This window comes from Vanacampus margaritifer, chromosome 5 (assembly GCF_051991255.1).
Source record: "Vanacampus margaritifer isolate UIUO_Vmar chromosome 5, RoL_Vmar_1.0, whole genome shotgun sequence".
Lineage (NCBI taxonomy): Eukaryota > Metazoa > Chordata > Actinopteri > Syngnathiformes > Syngnathidae > Vanacampus > Vanacampus margaritifer.
In genome coordinates this window covers 16,231,704-16,254,580 of record NC_135436.1, presented here as the reverse complement: position 1 = coordinate 16,254,580, position 22,877 = coordinate 16,231,704, and the positions used below count along the sequence as shown (strand labels likewise).

At 40.6% G+C, this 22,877-nt stretch overlaps 1 protein-coding gene across 3 annotated transcripts; it reads right to left on the bottom strand.

The window, feature by feature from the left end:
- Window positions 1-471: 471 nt before the first annotated feature.
- On the bottom strand, window positions 472-22,877 carry cluha (CLUH binding protein of NUMT mRNA a). 3 transcript variants are annotated; one of them, XM_077566124.1, is made up of 27 exons: window positions 22,556-22,877; window positions 16,656-16,831; window positions 16,408-16,579; window positions 15,495-15,638; window positions 15,270-15,397; window positions 15,012-15,166; window positions 13,061-13,186; window positions 12,781-12,928; window positions 11,891-11,983; window positions 11,038-11,472; window positions 9,723-9,982; window positions 9,263-9,648; window positions 8,509-8,610; window positions 7,273-7,373; window positions 7,022-7,174; window positions 6,540-6,602; window positions 6,209-6,453; window positions 6,049-6,133; window positions 5,823-5,976; window positions 5,110-5,249; window positions 4,665-4,745; window positions 4,460-4,585; window positions 3,534-3,655; window positions 3,357-3,450; window positions 3,150-3,284; window positions 3,001-3,074; window positions 472-2,017 (listed from the first exon to the last, which is right to left on the bottom strand). In XM_077566124.1, the coding sequence occupies exons 1-27, from the start codon at window positions 22,686-22,688 to the stop codon at window positions 1,873-1,875; spliced, it is 4,176 nt and encodes a 1,391-aa protein (XP_077422250.1). In that variant the 5' UTR covers window positions 22,689-22,877; the 3' UTR covers window positions 472-1,872. The 3 variants fall into 3 exon arrangements, with proteins under 3 accessions (XP_077422250.1, XP_077422251.1, XP_077422252.1); XM_077566125.1 differs by having other exon boundaries at window positions 9,350-9,648; XM_077566126.1 differs by lacking the exon at window positions 22,556-22,877 and adding an exon at window positions 21,774-21,929.

The window sequence follows — 22,877 nt, the reverse complement described above, 5'->3', positions numbered from 1 at the left end:
TAAATCACCACCCCAACGTTCTTGTCTTGTACTGCACACGGCCTTATTAAACTTTAGGGCAGTCGTATTTTTACAATTGCATTTAGATGCAGGAAGGAATTATTAATCTCGTATCAAATGACTCATCCACAGCGAGGAGACACGTTGCTCAACCACACGGACTTTTAGTTTTTATTTAATCATTGCCCCAGCGTTTCAACAGAAGATACTGTATACTTTGTTTTGAACTCGTAGTGAAATATTGTTTATTAGTTATTTATAAAAGCAGACTGGCAATAAACAGTCTACAGGACAAATACTTGCATAATTGATAAAAAAATTAATCAAGTTGCTCCTTTTTATGAAAAGTGCTAGCGCGCCCCCTTATGGACAGTTAGTGGTAGTGATTGAGGGACATTGGTCAAACTAGTGTACTATACTTGAAAACAGGCTAAATAATACCGAATACAAGAAAATCAGACAAAACCACAGTTAAGATGCATAATCACCTTTATAAAGAAAATATTCATCTCCCCCCAACTCCTGACTCATGATTACAATTACTTCCTTTGTGTGTGAGCAGCTCACTATGTATCCTTTAAAGATATTTTAGTCACCCCATCTTCATTTTGCATTTCTAAATACTATTTCCAGCACCATCTCTATATTACTTTAATCACAAACATTTATACACGGCAGAAGAGTTACATTGCATGTATACAAGCGCTTTTTTTCCTTCTTCTTTTTGGTACATCTCAATCATCACACAGCCTTTCTTTTTGTCCATTTTCATTGGTGTTCAAAATGTGCAGTCATATTCTTGCATTCTGGGCTGCATACATGTGAAAACATGATAATCCAATATTAGTGAAGAGATAAGTACACACAAAACTATGCATATAGAAAAATAAAACATTTGGAAAGCCAATGTTCATGTCACACCTCTCGTCAGCGTCCTATTGGATTACACAAAGACTCACAAAGTCACACGGTCAAACATACATGCACATTGTACAGCCTTCTCAATGTGTAAAAATAGACTGAACAGTTGTTAGCACATGGAAGAAATTGCTTTCAAGAGGACGGTTTATGGATATATTTCATGTAGCAATAATGTGTTTAAATCTGATATAGATTTATACATATTTTTTCCATTCTATACATTTTTCTATCAAACAGTCATGGTTTAAATTAACAGGTCCAAAATGTTATCAACTTTCCTGCGCATGTTTCACTGACAGGAACCAAAAAAATCCAGCAAAGCGGCCCAATTTTCACTGTTTGCTTCTTTAACTTCAGCAGGCAGCACAACAGATGAAACTCAATTAAATAACCATGAAGGGCATGGAAATGAGGAGCAGTACATTCTTACAAATTCAAGGCTTTTTTTTTTTTTGTAAATCCGGAGATTGCCTAGTCTCACTCATCTAGGCTACATCCCCTTGGCTCTTCCAAGGTTCCTTTAGGCTGCAAAATGTGTTCAGTACTGCAGGTCAGCCTTGTAACACAACAGATAAGGCTCTGGGTACAGAATGTCACCCTTGGTCTTGCGTCCACGAGTGGGATCGCCAATGCAACCAGATGGCATGATTTCCTAACACTGCATGTTACATGGATTGGACATTTGTACTCTTGCCCGCCCATAGCTTATCCTACCTTGTAGGACTTGCCTGCTCAGTTTTCCTTTGTTCTACACATCATACAGTGTGTTCTCTGGACCCTTGCCATATACTGTAATTTCCCCTTACGGTAGTATTATTATTTTTCTATTTCAACGTTGATATAGTTTTCTCAGTTTCAGTTCCGGGGTCGGCGAACATGACAAGACTGTTACGGCATGTTCTTCACCCTTGGTAACGCAAAAAAAATAACTGTGTTGAGCACATTGGGATGTTAATCAACAGGAATTTTGTCCACTAGTTCCAGCAGGCTAGCTTCTGAGGGTTGCTCACTCTTCTCCAGCTGCTCATTCTTCTCCGACTCTTGCAGCTGCTGCCGTCGCTGCACCTCAGCTTTCAGGTTCTCCAGATCTTTTTGGCTGCAAGGCACAATGTATTAATCATCTAATTTCCAAAAGCATTCCAATGATTACTTTAAAACATGCAATGAAGCATTATGAGCTGCTGCTTCTATTTGTTACAAACATAATCCACCTCTCAAATTATTTGTTTCAAAGAGGCCTAATCTAAATAATTATCGATTTGTTCAGATTTGCAAAACACTTCCCAGAGTAATTAATGGAAGTTGATTTAATCTGTTACAGCATCATTAGATCTTTAAATGTGCTGTCCGCCGTTTTTCCGTTGCTGTTTGTAAACGCATTCAAAAATTACGCTCGAGGAAGCCGAAGACAGCAGCCAACCAGGAACAAGCGTGAAACTAGCCCACCAATCAGGAACAGGGCTTCGCACAGCCAAATTTGCATTTGCAGACAAGACACAGGAATCAAACTCTTAAAACATCCGTAGAAACAGTCCACCAATCAGGATTGGATGTTCACACAGCGGAATTTGCATATGCCACTAATAATAGCTTGTTGCCATGTTTCTGCTACATTGATATATTACATTTCTGGTTCTGTGGACATTATCACCCTACTGATACCGCATCACAAAAAAGGCCAAAAAAAGCAACACTTGCTTGAAGTTTCTTCTACAGATGCTCAATAAGACGAGGTCTACAGTACTTCTCCACTCAAAGAATTTATTGCAAAAAAATTATTTATTCTGATAACAGCATCTCTTTTTACAAACTCTTCATAGAAAAAAAGACAAAAGTAAACTTGATGTTTTACAAGAATTTTGTACAAAACAATACAAAAAGGCTCTAAACTGACATTTAAGTCTTAAGCTTATAATATTGTATTTTAATAGCATTTTTTTCTTTGCCAACAGTATAGTGCAATATCCCATTTTAGGAAGATTCATTTGGATGACTACCCACTGTGATCCTCCGACTCATTAACCAGTAAGAAGCTATTCCAAAATGACAAAGCATACATTTTCTTTGCTGTGCATATACCTTAGGGGGATAAAAATGATGCCATTGATGATGTTGAGTTGTTCCAGGATGTTGGTCATGCTGGGAGCCGTGAACTGATCAACAAGATGAAAATAAGAGCATTGTTTAATGTTTGTTGTCAATTACACAAAACAATTCGGGGCAGTCACCTTGAGGGGCATGATGCTGGCACTGGAGCCATTTTTATAAATCTCGTTCATTGTTCTCTGCAGAGCCACGGCTTGTTGGGTGAGGCACTTCAAGTACTCTGAGCTTTCCTTGGTTTTCTCGTGAGCCTCGCCCATCTGAGAATAACAATACATATTTAAGATGAGGCCATCCGGATGAGGAACTGTAGGAGCAGAGATCGCTGATACCTGGTTCTTGTAAGTAGTGTAGCCTTCCTTTTCATGCTGGAGGGCAGAGCGGAACTCCGCTTTGCTTTCGTAAACCCTAGCGATAAGATGATGGCTGGAAAGAAAAACATCCAAGACTATCTTGACACTGTATGTGGAAGCATATGGATGTGGATAAGTGATGTATTCATTCCCCACCTGAGCGCTACTTTGAGTGACCGTGGTCCATGGTACTTTGAGTTGCTGGCCAGAGCATTCTCCAAGAATCTCAGAGATAAATCGTACTCCATTACGCCGTGCAGTACCAAACCAATGTTACTCTGGGGAAAAAACAAACAAACAAAAAGCAACAGGTCTTAAACCTGCTCACCAAAGTATGATATTGGAGGCAGAACTTTATTTATTTTTTAAAGTCAAATCCAACCTCGCAGACTCAGTTATTATATGTGAAACGTAAAATACATAATACGGTACTTTTTTAACACTATATTTACAAATTTATATAATGAGATTTGACCCAAATGCCCATGTTAAATTAGATTGGGCATGTGGTACTGTAACAATCTTGACCAGCTCAACAGAAAACATAATTTGACATCAAAGCTTCTTGGCCTGCATAGTCCATTTCACAGCAAAAGTATTTCAAACCATTAATTAAGATGAAAATTGTATTTTCATTGTGATTCGGATATTGGATGGATGAATGGTATCACTTTTGGAACAACAAATCGTATTTGCTCATTAGGTTAAACCAAAAATTACATGGCCAACAATTAAAATTATTGGAGTGGTGGTAAGAGCCCATTTTCAATAATTTAAAAAAATATATATATATATATATATATATATATATATATATATATATATATATATATATATATATATATATATATATATATATATATAGTCCACTTGAATTGGGGCCAAATAAGACAGTGAACAAATTATTCTAGTTGATGGCACTAGATATATAAAGGTATTGTATCATGCAAGTCGGGATTTATTTTTGCCTCGGCATAGGTCTGCACTGTAATGAATGCCGCTGCAAGTTTTAATGTCATCAATGCATGTGATTCTTCCAAAAATGGAATGCCATCATCCATGGAAGAATAGGTCAAACTTACATCTAGCACCGCCATCTCGGGGTGGTCTTCACCGCACACCAGCAGCATGAGGTATCGAGCTCTGTAAAGCAGCCTCAATGCTGTGGACAGCTGTCCGTTGGCAAAGCAGTAGAGAGCCAAATGCATCTAGAGAGCAAAGAAATAGAGCAAAATGAAACAACTTTGGCACAAACAACAACTGCCAACAACAGGCCAGACAGCTTACATATTCTTGAATTGTGTTGGGGTGCTCGATGCCGAGGACTCTTTCGCTCATCAAAACGGCCTTTTGCTGGTTGCTTAGTGCCTGCAGGCAAGTAGGTGATGGTCATTTGTGAAGTAAAATCAGTAAAACACAAATCTGGAGATGGTTGCTACATGTCCCAGTTTAGGTGCTACACCCCTGAGAAGCTGCATTTGAAACCACATTACATCCAACACAGCCTCAAATCAACTATTCCTTTTAAAGCAGCTCACAAATGGAGCCTTCTTTTCATGTATTTTCTTGAAAAATGTATTTCAAAATATGTGATTAAGTCATACCCTAACGTACTCATCTAGCATCGGCAAAGTCAGCGTTGCCTCCAGAGACAATGGCATTGGTTTTTGGAAGGATATGGCCCCTAAATTAGGACATAGCTGTTGTGATTCCTTTTTTTGCCAGTGTGTACCTCAGCGTGGTCCCCCATGATATAATTAAGGCGAGCCAAGAGGCGCAGGCAGGCACAGATCTCCACGTGCATAGCTCCATATACGTTGTTGAAGAGGTTGAGGGCCTCATTGATCAGCTCACACCCCTCCTTCAAAAATCCTAGGAATCCAAAAAAGGAGTTTTTAACTCATTTGCTCCCAAAAACATATAAATACATTCTGTTTTAAATGTCTTAAGTGTCCCAAAGATATATTTATAAGTTTTTTTTTATGCTACACTCAACTGCAAAGAATGGTTGAAGAAATGGTAGTTATTACATAAACGGTCAGCAGGTGGCAGCAGAGCAAAAGAGATGAACCAGGGCCATGTTGAAAAAAAAACACATTTCTAAATAGATTTGTGAATAATGATGAAACTTTGCTATATTCTAATGTTAGTTTCTGCAAAACAGAAACAGGTACAAATATTATTTTTTCTTGATGAAAAAAGAGACTCTAATCTTTATTTTGGTAGGTTTCATGTTTTTATAGCAATAGAACACAATATTCTGTAGGCCTTGCAAAATCAGTCAAAATCCAGTAAAACAGCCGGGAGTGAAGGGGATTGCTTTAGTGAAAATGGCCGGGAGTGAATGAGTTAGTCATAATAGAATGACGGTAGACAACTACAATCTACCCCACCACACATGCTAAAATCATTTAAATACAGTATTATAATATTTTGGATACTTGCCTTGCTGCACCTTGGCCTGGCCACTCTGGAAGAAGTGGAAGGCGTCTGAGGCTTTGGGGTTGACGTGTTTTACCACAGGGAAAATATTTAGTATGTCTTCTTCTGTAAAGGTAGGCTTGTGGCGGCTGTCAAAGTTATACTCTTTTATCAGAATCTGGAGAGCAGATCAAAACATTAAAAAGCTGCAACAAGAGGGTAGTCATTGAAAGGAAAATAAAAGACTTACTTGGATGCCTGCTTTGACAGCTATTTCTCTGAGCAGGGTGATTTTCTGAATGCTGTATTTCTCCACCACCTGGTCCACGTTTTCACTACGGAAGTAGGGAGGCGACGGATTCAATAACAATGCACCAGCTCAAGAAAAGCACACCCAAATGAGTTGTTACCATTGGATGGTGAAGTGATAGTAGCTCCGCGCCTCAGATGCAATGTTCTTCCACAACTCAGTGGGTGTCAGGCCGGCCCATGCGGTGTTGTCGCCACTCCCAGGAACCTTGTTGCGCCGTTTGCGGCTTTTGCGGCGCGACACGAGCTCGTCGGCCGGCAGGTGGCCAACAGCATCCGGGAAGGAACTCAGGAAGCAGTTTAGGAAATGGCTTACAGCGCCAGAGAGGGCTGACAGCTCGACACCCTTCATGATGAAAACATTTTTAATTAAATTAATTGAAAAAACTTTTTTTTTTTTTGTCAAAACACTTTACATAAAATGCTACCAACCTGGAGGTATGTCTTGAAGATATGCTTTGCACATCTGGTGATCAATTCAATGATTCCTATTCTCTACAGAGGCAAGGGGGAAAATGGTAGTATGAGGAAAAAAACTTTAATCTGATTACTTTGATGAAAATTGCAATGTTAGATTAAGTAAATACCCCAAAAAGTGGTTATATGTTACTAACATCTATGGTCACAACACACTACTCCCAAGGCATTTCATGTTTTTCCATATTTTAAACTTTCTCTTCTCACAATGTTGAACATCACTTCGTAAGAGGTTGTTGTATGACTAAGCTAATACTTAGCTGTAGAGTTTAATCAGTCCACAGCTGAACAATTATACTGTATTTGCTGCCCTGCAACATTTTAAACCCCTGTCCCACATTAAATCTTACCAATTCCTTACACTTGTCATGATAAACTGTATGCTTATTCATATGTCAGCGCCAAGTATCTCCAAGTCCTAAAACCATAAGACCTACATAGAAGTGTTCCAGCTGGGCTTTGGCAGGAGTCTTGTCCACAAACTCCAATACGGTGCCCAGGTAGCGTACATTGATGCCTCGCTGGTGCAAAGCCTCTGTCAGAGTGGCTCCATCCATTGGCAGAGCGCTTTGGTCCAAACAGTCTTTAACCTAATGAAGCATAAACTCTAAATTCAGACACACAGCCTGCAACTTAACCTAATACAGAAATGCAAACAGAGGTAGTATCTGCAGTACATATTACTGACCAGTGATGGAATCTGGCAGGAAATGAGGAAGGCAGCAGAATCTTTGAGTAACTGCTTTTGCTTCTGGATGTCATCTGCACTGTCGTCTGGGAAACGTACTCCTGGTTCAACAACACACACTTATTACTGACAGGTTGAGGTAAAATTGATGAAGTAGCCTCAATGACAGCTACATAACATTAAGCAAACAAGTCAAAGAGCTACAATAATGGAGCGAGACATCTAGTTCACGTTTACATTATATCTCCAATTTGTGACTGAAAATTCACATTTTTGACAGTTTGTACTGACTGACTTCTTAATTTATATGTCCGTAAATCCATTTCTTTGTGAGCAGAATCACAAAATCAAACGGTAACAGTAATATAATTGTCAGTGTTAATACAGAATACTGGCCTTCTCTGTAAAAGGTTGTCAACTAATGGCAATTAATTTCAGACGGGAAAAAAATCTTCAGAAAATCGCATCAAAACATCAACCCTGACGCTGAATCCTTGTTCGGGACACATTCACAATAAAAAAATGTTGCTGCAATTGCAGGCTTTAAGTATTTCGTTGCATTGTTACTGTATTTATTTCTAATCTATAATCGAACATATAAAAAAGCCTAACTAAAATCTCGAACTACAGCGACTTGCATTACAGCAAATACATTAAGCATGGATTACTTTTAATTACAAATTCAAATCAAAATAAGTGTGGATTTATATTAGAGCTGTCAAACGATAACATTTCAAAATTAATCACATCTTAGACTTTTGATTTAACACAATTAATCCCTTAATTAAAAAGGCTTTTTATCAACATTTTTGCTTGCCAAATTTAAATAGCACTTGTTATATGTTAATTACTTTGACATTTAATGTTATGAGGACATCTTCAACATTTTTTGATACACTGCACACTCTCATCCTCCTCTTTTTCTAATCAGTTAATTACTTGCATCATTTAAAATGGGGAAAATAATGTCCCATATAGTTTGACATGAACAAATATGAACACAATTCTAAATGTCTGATGCAAACATTTATTAAATGCAGGTAGGTATGTTTATTGCTCAAACACCCTGTGCTAACTTACACATAGCCATCCGCTGTCAAAATTAATAGTGTGATTAATCTGCGTTAATAAATGATTATGCGATATTTTTTTGTGATTAATTAATTTTAACGCTTTAACTTTGACAGCACTAATTTATATGCAACATACAAAAATAAACATATTGTGCGAGCTTACCTGGAGAGAAGATGTCAGGGTTGAAGCGGATGTCGAAAGATGTGTTGCTGATGGAGCCGACTGCCTTGCAGGCATTGAGGACGACCTCACGGCTTTTGGGGTCTGTTTGAAAATGACAGACTCATGAGAAGCAGGGAGAGTACAAATGGGCAGAGAGTTGAAATGTCAAATTGACAATAGTCTATAGTAAACAGCATGCATTAAACAACACTGTAGTGCAGTGGCGCCCAAGGCCGGTCCTCGAGAGCCCCTATGCAGCCTGTTTTCCATGTCTCCCTCCTTCAGCGCAGCTGAATGTAATGATCAGCTATTCAGCAAGCTTTGCAGAAGCCTGATAATGAATCAGGTGTGTTAGTCGAGAGAAACATGGAAAATAGGCTGGGTAGGGGCTCTCGAGGACCGAACTTGTAGTATCTAGTGTATCAGTGCAAACCCAACCAAAATAAATAAATAAATACAAAAATGTCAACGTGCAAATCAACAGGACCAGGCAAGCAAATTAAATATTCAACTGTTTTGTCAATCTGAAACACATTTTGATGGACAATAAACAGTGAGAGTATGATTGTTTTGTTATTTAAACCAGCAGGCTGGAAAATTAGGGCCAAGGTTTGAGCAAGCACAGCTAGCCAGGTGGATTGAAGCCGCTTGGAAACATGATCATCTTTGCAATACTCGTAACGCTTTAACTACTTTTCTCTTTGCAACTATCCACCAGAGTAGCTGTCCCAGCCTTTGATGTTTTTGGACGTACCAATACTAGATCCATCTTCGGCAACTAAGGTCTCCGCCAGCTCTTTGGCCTGAGCTAATCCTGGAATACTTTCCTCAAGCTCCTTACCCTCCAGTGGGCTCTTGCACTCCCCATTCTGCGTGGTTGTAGGTTCTAAAGGCCCGTTGGTGTCGGCCTTTGAGGGTGTTTCCTCCCCGTCAGTCCCATTGAGGCTGCTGTCCATCTGGACTGTGCTTTCTGTCGAGACCAGCGTGCTTGAATCTGAAGCAGTGGTTTGCGTTGCATCAGCTTTGGTCTCCGTTTCAGACGTTTGCGTGATGGCTGGAAGTTTTTCGTTCCTGCTGGCATCCTTGTTGGCTTTCTGTTGCATGAGTTGTAGTGCGGCCATCTTCATAAAGAGAAGATATCTAAGCAGAGACAAAATACACTGTTACACTCATGGTGTATTATAAAACAACAGATCGCTGGAACAAGCACTAACCTGTGCTCAACAAAGGCCTCAATAAGTTCTTGGCGAAGGCAGGCGAGGCGGTGGCGATGCTGGCGCGGGAAACCCTGACGCTGACATTCTGGAGCCAACTCCTCTCCCTCCACAGGAAGGAAGTTGAGGTCAGGTGGGAAGGTTCGAAGAAGGTCCAGAATATAGTGACGGCCATCATTTCCGATGATGCCCTTACATTCCACAGATGAGCAAAGCTCCACTGCCTCGTTCTTCTCATTGAGCACATTGTACCTCTGGACCTAAGATGTAGAACCAGAACAGGTCATTGTTAAAATTAGTGATGCACCGAATATTCGGCCACCGAAGATTTGCGGCCGAAATAAAATTAAAGCCGAAAGAATATGGCCGAAATAGGATGTTGTGGTGACGCAAGCTAAAAACCGCTGCAAGCCAGCGTCTGTTGGAATTAAACAGCGAATGCGGGGGGTGAGTGGCCGCCTTGCTTCTCGCTGGCTTTTTACCGTCGGTCGCGGCAGCAGCTCCCGGGGTTACCGCGCACACCGCAGGAGAGGGGTATCGCTTGGTGTACGACATTTAAGTGGGTAGAAAAAAGACAGAACTGCCGTGTACTGCAGTACAGGTGAGCCACTACTTCTCCTGCAGAATAAGAACGCTTCCACTTTTTCACCGGCATCCCGGTGGTTGTGCTAAATACTAATGCTAGCACTATTACTACAGTTTTAAGCACGTAAACACTTACTGCTATCTCTGGGTGGCTACAGACCTTTACAGGACACTGTGTGTGACTTTGCAGTCCATTCCTGAAGTCGATTAGCTGGTGCGAACAAATGTATTTATTTTCTAACTTTGGTGAATATGTGAATGTGCGGACTTTTAAGTGCAAAGCACCTTGTCCCGCCGCACGCATCTGTGCCCGCCTGTGAGAACTACATTGACTATAAAGTGCAATCGCACCGCCAGAAAATGCTCAACCCTTGTTTGGTGTTAAATGTACCATTAGCCAACATGAATGCAGTGTGGGCACATTTCAATTTATATTGTGCTTGGTTAAAATGCCAGTGTTAAATAAATATTTTATAATAATATTATAATTTTAATTAATTATAATAAATGCAATGATAGTAAAAATTGGCATCATTTTTTTCAGCGTTTCGGTTTTTCAGCCAAGCATTTTTCATTTTCGGTTCAGCCCAAAAATGTCATTTCGGTGAATCCCTAATTAAAATTTATTTTTTGTGGCACTTTTTTCAAGTGGACACTGAGAAATTAATAGATATACATTGTCTATTAGGACCACGGCCACTTTTGGAAAGACAATAGTTGTGTTACTGACTTTGAGGGGTCTGCTGGTCTTCGCAAGAAGCTCCAGGTATTTGCTGTGGGACACAACTGTCTTTCCAAAGTCGATGGAGCCGTAGATGACGCTCTGCTCCTGCTCGCGCTCCAGTATGCCAGGGATGATTGACTGGGCAGTGACACGATAGCCTCTGTAGTCCACCTCCACTGTGCCCAGTGTGTATAGACCCTCCACATCCACTGCCCCGTACGCTCTCACGCCATTCAAGTCATTGGTGGGTGCGGCATGGGCGGCAGCGTCCCCACCCAGCTCGCGATAATGGTCCTTCACGTCGAAGCCCGGGCTGAAGAAGATGTTGTTCCAGATGAACATCTGCATGTGCGTTTCATCACCGGGGTTGATGGCCATTACATTTCCGTCGATGACTGCCATGGCACCGCGTGTGGCCGCCGCTGCAAAGTCGCTGTGGACCTGCAAAGAGAACAAGCAAAATTTAATACAAATTCATTTTTTTACAAAAATTAATAAAAAAAAATTAAAAATCCTGGCCTTGCGTACTGTTCACACGAGGAGCATTTTAACTGTATATCCATTCTAAACAGGTTCAAAATACAATTTCCTGTGCAAATATTTGATGACTCACATCATGTGACGATTATAGTATTACTTTTATTATCATCATGCTTCTGACAGGCAACAAATGTGTTTGTATAGATTTTTGAGAAATTACTTGTCAGAATTCTGATTGAATATGATGATGAATATGCCATTGTGTGAGGGGGACTTTTTAGAGTGGTGAAAAATGAAAAAAACAGCTTTGGTATCCTCTGTAAATCAAAGTATTAGACTGATACAATTCATTCAGCACAATAAGACAGAGATGCAGTACCTTAAAAATAGCTCGCTCCCTTAGCAGGCGCTCAGGCAGGTTCTTCCGGGGAAGCTCTCTTGTCGTCTGCAGCTCCTCATTCCAATCTCTAGTCTGAAAAAATGCAAATACACATTGTTGAAAGGGGAAGTCAACCCAAAAATGTTCTTATAATATGTTCTATGCGCTCCCACTAGTGTACACACGTCATTCTGATTAACATTGCTTTTGTGAAATACGAATTAAGCAGCAAAATCTACCCATTTTTTTATCCATCTCAAGAGACGGCCATTTTGCACATTCACATCCGATCTATACGAAATCAAAAGCCAAATATGTGATCCGCACAGGTGGAGAAGAATACTTGGGAGACTGACTGCTGACAATAGTCAGCGAATCTGCAAAATTGCAGTAAATGTTAATTTAATCCCACTTAAAACATGAATTATAAAGTGGACTTTGTGTTTATTTTGCCACAAAGACTGTTCATTACTTACACGCGGCAATAATGTGATGTAATCTGTAGGACCATCGCCTCATACGCCCAAAAAACGACCGCCTCCCGCCTCGATCCTCAGTCGATATGAGACGATTAGCCACTACATGAGAGACCATATCTACTTCCGTAAACACTGTGCCGCATGACGTCATTTTTTAGTGCGTGTCACTCGACTTTGTGCTTATGCGTGTAACATCACGGACGCGTTCCGTACACATTAGAAGTCCCATTTGTTTTTGTAAAGTGAACAATATATAATAACACATAAAATAAAGAAATGGGAATCATGCCTTGCAGCGTGAACATAGCCTTATTGACTAAAGTCGGCTACCCATGAAAATAATATGTAGAACCCTGCACATTGCTCAACAGTTCTGACGCAATCGGTCATGCAATAAGCGGTGGGCCGTACCTGTCCTGGTATGTGCTCTTCATAACCCAACCGGGACGTGTAGGCGTCCTCGGCTCGAACACAGTCCATGGCATGGTCGACCTGTGGTGACGTCCAGCTGTACACCTGGAAAGGCGTGGCTATTCGCTCGAACGGATGCCTCTGGACCCTGCATTCCCACCAGTAAAGGAGCATTACTTGTACAATGATGATTTTCTCATGCCCATCCAAATAGTATTTCTTATCAACCAAAATGTGCTCCACCACCAGATAAAATGCAGGGAATAGAGTTTTTTTTCACCTTTTCTTTTGCATGGCAGTAAAGTTCTTCTTAAAGGCAGGGCTGATCTGGCTCAGTAGTTCCACCAGAGAATGGCTCAAGAAGCTAGGGTTGGCTGGTTTAGGGTTGAAGATGTAGGTAGTCGACCTGAACAACACAGACACAAACATTAACAAATAAACTAGTGTTAAGTGATTTTGTGTATAGAATGACTAAGGTTCTACACAGCACAGCTTCTGACCTACATACCACTCCAAATGTAATCTGAGCTGACTAACTCTGACTGAGCTGTTTTGGCATCCAAAATGAGGAGGAATGACACAGCAGAATAGACCATATTGCATGCTTTTGAATCACTACTTCCAAAATAGTCCTCCATTGAGTACAAGTTGATAAATACTTGCACACTGTGACAATCAGGTACACCTGTGCAATCTAACGACTGTATTAAATATTGGGACTTTAAAAAGAGAAGAATCACTTTTGAATGGTAATCGGAAAATGGAGTGCACTTACAGTATAGCACCTTATCTACACCATATGGTGCTCAAAGCGCTTTACGAAGGCTCACATTAGCACACTAATGGGAGGCTGCTGCCAGGTCCAAATTGGGGTTCAGTATCTTGCTCAAGGACACTTCAAAATGGTCAAGGCTGAGGATCAAACACACAACCTCTGGGTTGGGAGACAAACAATCTACCACTGAGCCATGCCTCCTCTGAGTGACACCTGATAAACATAGCAACATTTACTATTACAGTTGTAGTATGCACAGGTGTAAAATTATACTGTGTCACACAAAGGCTTTTACTATTTTATTTTTAGCTGAATTAGATAAGTACTGTCCCGGTAAATATTTAAAAAAAAAAATACCTCACTATATCATTCGGTCCAGTTGTACAGACACTCCCCTACTTACGAACATTCGAGTTACGAACAACGGTACATACGAACATGTCTGCGCGCATGTCAAAAAATGTTCGGAACGAGATGCTGTAAGTTAGATTTTGTATTGCGCACCTTTTTCCGAGTACTGTAGTGCTTCTTTCCGCCGCTAATACCGACGCTTGGCGTTGTGAGAGCTCACCCAGCATTGGAGGCTCAGCAACGTGTGGAGGAGGAGGAAGAAGAAGAAACGCCTGTCGCTCATAGATAAAGCCATCGCACTCTTCGAGCAGCAAGACCCAAATATTGAACGTTGCACAAAGGTTGCAAATCAATTGAATGATGCCATACAGTGCTACCGCATCATTTATGATGAAAAAAGAAGAAAACTGTGCGATCGTCGTTAGATCGCTTCTTTCGGCCAGTTTCTAGTAAATCCTCCAAGGAAGATACTCATCAACCCTCTTCTTCTCCTCGACCCTCAACTTCTTCCTACATTGAAGTTACGGAGGAGGAAGTAACTTTTGAAGCTCATTCCAGCGACGACGAAGAACCTCTCATGATATAAAATCCTCCTCTTCCTCCATCAAATCCTTAAGCATCGAGTACATCTTCCAAAAGTAAGTTAAACTTCATTTTATTTATCTTATTACGTACATGTACATACTGTGTGTGTCTCTCTCGCTCTCTCTCTCTAACATACGTAGTACAGTACTGTACGTATTCTCTTTAAACATAAATTATAATACAAAATATAGCACTGAAGCAACTTACGAACAAATTCACCTTACGAACGATCGCTCGGAACGTAACTCGTTCGTAAGTTGAGGAGCGTCTGTACATCGAAAGCAACATAAACAATGTTCACATAATCTTTCCAAGTTAATCAAATATTACATGTATTTAATTCAATGTCATTTAATCATAATGGTGTGTCTAATGTTGTAGCTGGTGAGTATACTTTACATTTAAAATGAGGAAAAACTAGTGGTGAAGGTCCTACCCGACTTGAATAGTAACTGCAGTGAAATAGCCCCACTTGAGCCGTTAAACATTAGGTTACTATAAATTGGAGAAGTTGACTAACTGGTTGAGGTAGAAGCCACGTGTTGAGGCAGTGACACTGACGTGGCGCTCTTCTACTGTCACGATGTACAGGTACATGAGGTCGCCATGCATCTTCCTGTTACCAGGGGGAGGGTTCCAGCCGCTCATGGTCAAGACCTTCAAGCATTCTATAGGCTGTTGAGAAAGACATGTGGATCCACACACTCAGTTCAACTGCTACAATTTGTAACACAATAAAAGAATGCACCCTCCAGAACCAGCCTAAACATGATTTTACCTTCCAGTCCTTGTTCTGTGGCTGAAGGGGCACCAGTGGGCGCTCTTTACTGCCAGGGAGAATGTGCTCTGGAGGGGTGCAGTCAATCTGCTCCAGCTCGCTTCCCTTTTTCTTCCGCTTCCCACTATCTGCAGTCAAAAAACAAAAAGTTCACGTCGTCGTTCATCATCTGACAAGGGTGCAGTGTCTCAAACATCACAGGATGCTGCAGCAATCTCAAGGTACCTCCAAGGTCTCCATCTGTGAAAATACTTAGGAAGGAAAGAGAATTGCAGTCCATTCCGTTGTAGGCATCTGATGGGTCCAGACTCTTCAACAGGTCTCTGATGTGACGCACGTGGATCCGGGCTTCACGCACTGTGTATGGCTCTAGATGACCACAAGCACAAACACTTTCAATACCAATTGCCATGCTTACATTTACTGGACTGTGCAAAATTCTTTGGCTTCCACTAGCTTTGTCACCGTCAAAGTAAATAGTAGGAAAGATATAGCAAAAATGAGCAATTAGGGTTCTACAGTTTTGAAGAGGGACGCTCCTGCAACTTCAGATAAAGTGCAATTTCTTTATGGTGGGTCAGTTTAGAGAAGCTACATTTCAGCCTAAGCTACGTATAAAAGTATAGTATAAGGAAGCTAGAAAAAATATATTTTGTTTCATAATTTCCTTTTTGTGACTGTTTTTCTGATTACTTTTAAATCAAAAATGATTCTATAGTCAGTACATCATTGCTTACAACAAATTATACCAACCAACCTGATGACTTCTGCAAAAGAATGGATGAATGACAATCATATTACCCAAAAAAATTGTCTTATGGATATCGAGGGCAAATAAGTGTCACGCAGGTAGATCTCATAAAACAGTGAAGCCTAACTGTCTGAACCTTTTCCCACTTTCATTGCTCATCAGCTGAATGTATGAATTATGATGATAAAACAGTCATAGGAAGCCTGTTTTTCGTTGGGAGTGCATACATTTAGTTTGTATGAAATGTCTGCACTCTACTAAATTCTTCTCAGCAGAATTTTTGCCAATCAAAAACATTTGGACTGTTCTGTCAACTCTAATGTAACAAATGATTTTTTTTTATTCATGATGAAACAAAGAACCACTGCAGATGCATATCACGCTAACCTTCCACCACTTTGAGCAGCGAGCCTTCCTGTAGGCCTTCGATGGACTTAAGCTCAGCGAAGTTGGCCAGCACGTTTCCATCCAGCTGCAGCGAGAAACAGGTGCGGTGGCAGGTGTCCTCTCTGTCGATCAACACCTGATGGATCTCCTGCACCATCTCCTGAGGAGACACCTGAGGAGGAAGAGGAAGAGGAGATAAGAAAAGAGTAAAAACAACATCAGTCTACTTGTAATTCTTTCATCTGTACCTGGAGGTCAAAGGGCTCAGCTCCGGGCGCCTGGATCTTTACGGTGAAGCCCGTGTCCTGGATAACGATCACCTCCTGCTCGTTCGAGTCGTCGCCTCCATTAACTTCACTGTCCGTCTTTGATTCCAACTCATCCGTGTGCAAATGCGCCCCTCCGCCATTCACCATGACTGTTTCTGCACAGAAACGCAAACACAAAGATCACTCATTTAGTTTCCGAGGAGCACAAACCGATTCTGTCACGCTGAAACAAAACCTCCAGACCCAATTGAACCACATGACTGGCTGATGTGCTGCCAGGCAGTCGCGTCACTAACAAAAGCATGCAGGGCTGGAGGCTGGATGAAAATGAGCTCATGAAATGTACACCAATGGTTGAGGAGAGACATTTAGCTTAGATGAATGGAAATACATTTTTGCAAAGAAGATTTTCTACTTTTAAACATTACACTGTTATCCCCAGCTACAGTATAGTATAGTATATAAGGGTTCTAATGCCCTGCTATATTGTAGATTTTGGTTTTATAAAGTGTGTTTAAATAAGTTTCAAATATTACTACAGCGTGTAATGTTAGAAATGTAGTCCAAGTCTTAATTTTTTTTTAAAATGTTAATTCCATTATTATCATGTCATGTTTACGCATGCAATTTTTAGTGCTCAAATACATTTAAAACAATGCTTAAAAACATTATAAATGTGCTTAAAACATGAGGGAGTTGTATTTTTATAATTTTATTTTAAATATAAACCAGTCACTACATGGGGCAATGGAATCTGACAGAATGATAACAATAAGCAAAAATAGAGGTATTAAAATTACATCTCTAAACAGCTCTAAAATTACCTTTTTTTAAAAAAAATATTTAGGGAATTAGAAACAGCATTTTTTCTTTCATTAGTGGTGAATCTTAGCGGACTTCCGGGTTTCACACATCAGCGTCGTTTCCGGCCTCAACCCTGCCGATCTCAAATGCTTCGGACAACTGAGACAGACACACTCGCACCCGTCGACGAGAAAGTGCAACCGAGGGGCACAAAGGCGGAAGCGCAAGAACTGGGATGCGGCCTATATGTCGCAAACAGGAAACGGAAACAAAGCTGATGTGAGAAAACCAGGAGGTCGGAAGTCCCGCCTCCTCCGTGGCAGATACTATTCTTAGATCCATTCTGATTTGCCATGTGATGTGCGATTTGAAGCATTTTCATTCCGTTTGGTAATTTGGTTTCATTCCAACTGGAATAAAAGGCTACACGTAAACATGACTAGTGATTAACTTTCAATGTAATACGTAGAGGACATTTGCAAACAGCTGCTTTGACTTTGGGAAAATAAAGATCCACATTTACCCGTATTATAATGAAGGGGGGAATCACAATTAAGATTATATTTCTAAATCCTTCAGCCCTTCCCTAAACTCATTAGCCACATTTGCAAACATCTCCTGCCACAGCATGTACTATTATTATCTCCTAAAGTAAATATCAATGATAGTGAAAGTAGGGAAATTGAGTAGTAGGACTGAGTACCATACAGAGGGATTCAAGCATTAGGAATTCAACTGGTGTGTGTGTGTGTGTGTGTGTGTGTGTGTGTGTGTGTGTGTGTGTGTGTGTGTGTATGTGTGTGTGTGTGTGTGTGTGTGTGTGTGTGTGTGTGTGTGTGTGTGCGTGCGCGTCCTTGCTTACCGTCAAGGGTAACAGCGTCAGGGTTGCTAAGATAGGGGGTGGCGCTTTATCAACTAGACCCTGACCGGCTGCAGTCACAGGACAGTGCAGCCTGCAGCCAGGCTATGAATTGAATACCAAACAACAACTTCACGCTGCTTTGAACTGTCCCAAACTAGGATTAAGCGTACCAATACATTAAATATACCGGTACTTGAGCAAAAACACCTGGATGATGTATTCAGAAGCCAATTTCAATTTGTCTAGAAAGTAGAGCATGTTAAAAAATAAATTTAAGTATTCAAACAAAATGCAATATTATTAAGAATAAGCTGTGTAAGTAAAAGTACTAACTAGTATCATTTCTTTTTAAACCAATAAGAACTCTGACAAGACGTCATGACTTTGTTCCAAGATTTCAGTTAAGGTGAGGTTTCAAGGCTCACAGCAGAAAATTACTGGTGTGTACCGATCACAATTTTCTGGCCGATCATCAATCCCAGATAAATAAGAAAATGCACAAACATAAATTATGACTCAGTTGTTACTGGTTTAGTCTGTAACATGTCAGAAAACAGGGAATATGTTGATCATAGTTTTCCTAACTCAAAGCAGATGTTGCAAATTGTCCTATTTGGATAAGACACAAAGACAATCACTATGTGGGTTTACACGGAGCCTTGTAATCGGATTTGAATGAAACCGAATGGCAAAACATAATAAAATGCTCCTTATATGTTTGTAAGACCGAGAGAAGCCAAAATCGAAATCCCGATTAAATTTTGATTAATTGCCCAGTCTTACTTTGTTTTGACACCCCAATCTATAAAAGGACAAAAACAAAACTTTTGACGAAAAAATAATTGACTTACAAATACAGAACTAAGAAACACACTGACTTAACTGGCTTTTTTTTTTTTTTTACATGTAGTTTGTCATTCATTCCATGAACAGTCATCTTTTCCCCAATTTTCAACACACAAATGCCATGTTTATTACCATATACATACTTTGTTAGAGTGTGAGATGCTTATCCGACTTCGACGAGACCCTACTCGTTGAAAATTTTAATTGAAGATACAGGTATTTGTTGATGGCAATAAACTGTTGGATTTCATCTGACAAATATAAATATCCAATGCAGCAAATAAGATAGCACAACATCTATTAATTTGGTGGCTTCTGAAGAAATATGTCATTGCAACATATAAAATACTGTAACTTGTTTGTCAAACAATAACTGAACTCCGGTTCAAAGCACTGAAGTGTATCACGCCTGAGCAAAAAAAAATATTATGCGTCCTGTTCCAGGCAAAATTAGGAGGTCAAGAAAAAGGGATCAATTGAACATTAATCTGACAGAAGCAGCCAAGTAGCAAAAACAAGATTATAAACATGCACAGCTCTACTAGGCTCCACTAACGAAACACACAAACAGACTGCACTAAATGACAAATGTATGGAGACCAAGGCCCGAGACATGACGACCCTGGCGGTTGCCATGACGTCAGCCCCTATACTGTACATACAACGTCTTATATGATTTTTCCTGCACCTTTAACTCAGTCTTCAGATATCTCAGATACGTTTATTGTTAGGTTTTTCCATCTATGAGGTGGGATTGTGCCTAGGTAGAATAGAAGCTCGACATGGTTACGGTAACACAGACAGGGAGCGTAATTATCTTGTCGGATCAGATGAGCCTGTGAGCAGAGGAATAGTGCGAGTGTGTCGGTGATTCTCGGGATTAACCCAGTCACCCTTCACCCACCTCGGCAGCATTAAAGCCACAGAGCGTCATTCCTGACGGGTCCAACGTGCTGATTCTGGAACACAGTTTAGGTCCTATTCACAATGCAGGCTTCATGCATAGGATGAGCAAGAGTTGGGCAACAATCAAATTGAATGTAGGATGTTAAATTTCCCAGATAAAAATAAAAAGATGCCCTCAATCTGGAGTGCAAAACTAGGACCAGAAATGTGATCTTGTGCTTGTACAACAACCACATGCATTCCTGTATTAAATCTGTTATTAATTATAGCTTGCATTGGAGAAAAAAAATATCTTTATCTATAGGAATTTACAGTTACAAGCAAAACAATTTGATGTTCTTACACTAGATAGCAAGAAGTACAGTTAAATTAGTGTATTGACTTGTTACGAATTCATACAACCGATAATGCTCAATGAAACAGGCCTAGATTTCACACCAAGTAAACCAATTTCTGGGTAAATTGAGATCAATGAGAGCAGCATTATTTCAATACACAATAGTTATTTCCTACTAAGCAATTTGATTGGACAAGAGTCATTCCACAAGCGACAATGTAATTTTAGTTTGCATACCACTCCGCCTCACAAGTGTTCTAAACCAGCATTCTCCAACCACTGTTTGGTACCGGCCCAAATAAAGTAGTAATAGCACTAGAATTTAAAGTATGACTGGCTGTCAGATGAGGGCGAAAGCAAGGAGAGAAGCCCAGAGATGTCAATGCAAACCTCTAGGTGAGGTCATTTGATTAACAATATGACAGCTTAAGTGTACAAAGAGGACCAGACAAATGCCAACATGCTAAAGAGTGCACAGTCATACCATCAATTGGCTTCAGTTTGCATTTCCTGACAACTTTGTGCAAAACAAGCTTCATTCATTTTAATATTGATGATGTTTCAGCTAGTTAAGAGTGTTGCACTAACACTAACTAAAACACCGCGGAGCTATTCATTTTGCTGGAGCCTAGAAAAAGATTAAATAAATAAATTACTCATAATTTGTTATTGCTTAAAATTGTTAATCAATGACAGTTGTAGAGCTGTTGTATAAAAGCAGCATCACATTGGAATTGTAATGTTGCACTCTACATCATCAGGGCTGCAATTATCTTAGGCCCTCGAAATGGCAACCGTGACAATATCAAATCAAAGAATATCTTCCTCTCCTGTGATACTGCATAAATACTGTATATAACTGTGGTCATTTACTTTTTGTAATGTTTATTGATGTGCTGGTAGAGTTGTATTTATTTTATTTCATTTTTTAAGATAGAATGATGCCCTCAATTTGATGGGGGTTTGCAGAAATGAGGCCCCTTGGCTTTTATAATAACCACGAGCATAATTATATTAAATGTGACTTTAATTATAATTATTTGTTATCTTGTAGATTTGCATGAGAGCCCAGTGCAAACTACTGCAATAATGTGGATATTTACCATGTTGATCGATACATTATTATACTTGTAGAGGAGCGACATGCACTTGATGGAGTTTTCAAGTCAAACGAGGCAAGTCAATATGCACACATGACAACCACGCAGGCTGCGGTGACTTGCTTCCCAAGTTGTGTAACTTCTTTCTCGGCTGACTGCCACCCTCAGCTCGGTGTCAATATAGCAAAACGAACACCGTGCTCCAGCTTCGACGCCACAACTTTCGCACACCGAGTACTCACCAGCTTGCATGTCTCATTAGAAGCGTAACCTTCCCTTTCCCTGTGAACGCACCTTCATGACTTTTTCTATGTAACGACCGGCTTCCGCTTCCCAGTCGAGGTGGGACACTCGACTTCATCCTGGCCAGTGGGGGAGGACGGAACGCCGGGAGCGCGTTTCAACAGGCTCCCGGGTGCTTTTTAGGCTTAACAACGATTCACCTTTTGACTAATAAATGACTACAGTAAATGACGAAATGTGAGATAAGTTCATAACGAGTGGGACACACATTTAAGGAATAAGCGATGACGGTGACCCCCTGTGTTTATGCCCAAAGTGTGCGACGCCATTGAAGGTGACCTTCAGTATCATGTACGTCATTACGAGTTTGCGCATAACGACTCCAACTTCGGATAGTTTGACTTTTGGGTTCTCAAATAAAAAACAACATTTTACGGTCATTACGTGACCGGAGTAGTCATGTAACAAATTCTCCACTAGCATAAGCGCTTAACAGCGGTGCTAATGTTAGCATGTCAGATACTGTTTGGGTTACTTGTGCATCGGCATCCAGGGTAATGCACTCGTCGCTATAACAGTCTTATGAAAACAGTCTGATTGCACATTTTGCTAAAAAGCCATGGAAACATTCCTATTGAGCATATCATGTACTCAAGTGCACCACGGGCCATTTGTGACGCAAAGGAGGCATCGAGGTGAAGTGAGACAGCGACTTTGGCCAAATTTGAATGCAACCACCCTACTGTTTACGCATATATGAAACAGACATGTCATTGCTCACCACAGCCGCACGACTCCTTCAAATGTGCCCTGCTGCTCTCATGGGCGTCCTGAGCTCCATCCCCGGCTTCCTCCGCATCAGTCGGACTGCAGCCGGGCGCAGAAGCTGGGGTGTCGTCTGTCTTGCTCACCATGATGAAAAAGACAAACAGGCGACGTGACAGTGTTGGAGAAGAGCTATTCACAAGTTGACTTGGTGTGCTTCAGGGCCGGGTGGTAGTCTACATGCGAAGGGTACGCGCTTACAAAAACAAGTGTGCTAAGGAAGGACAACGCTGTATGGATCACACGTGCTTTTCTCCTCTCCTCCTCTTGACCTCTTT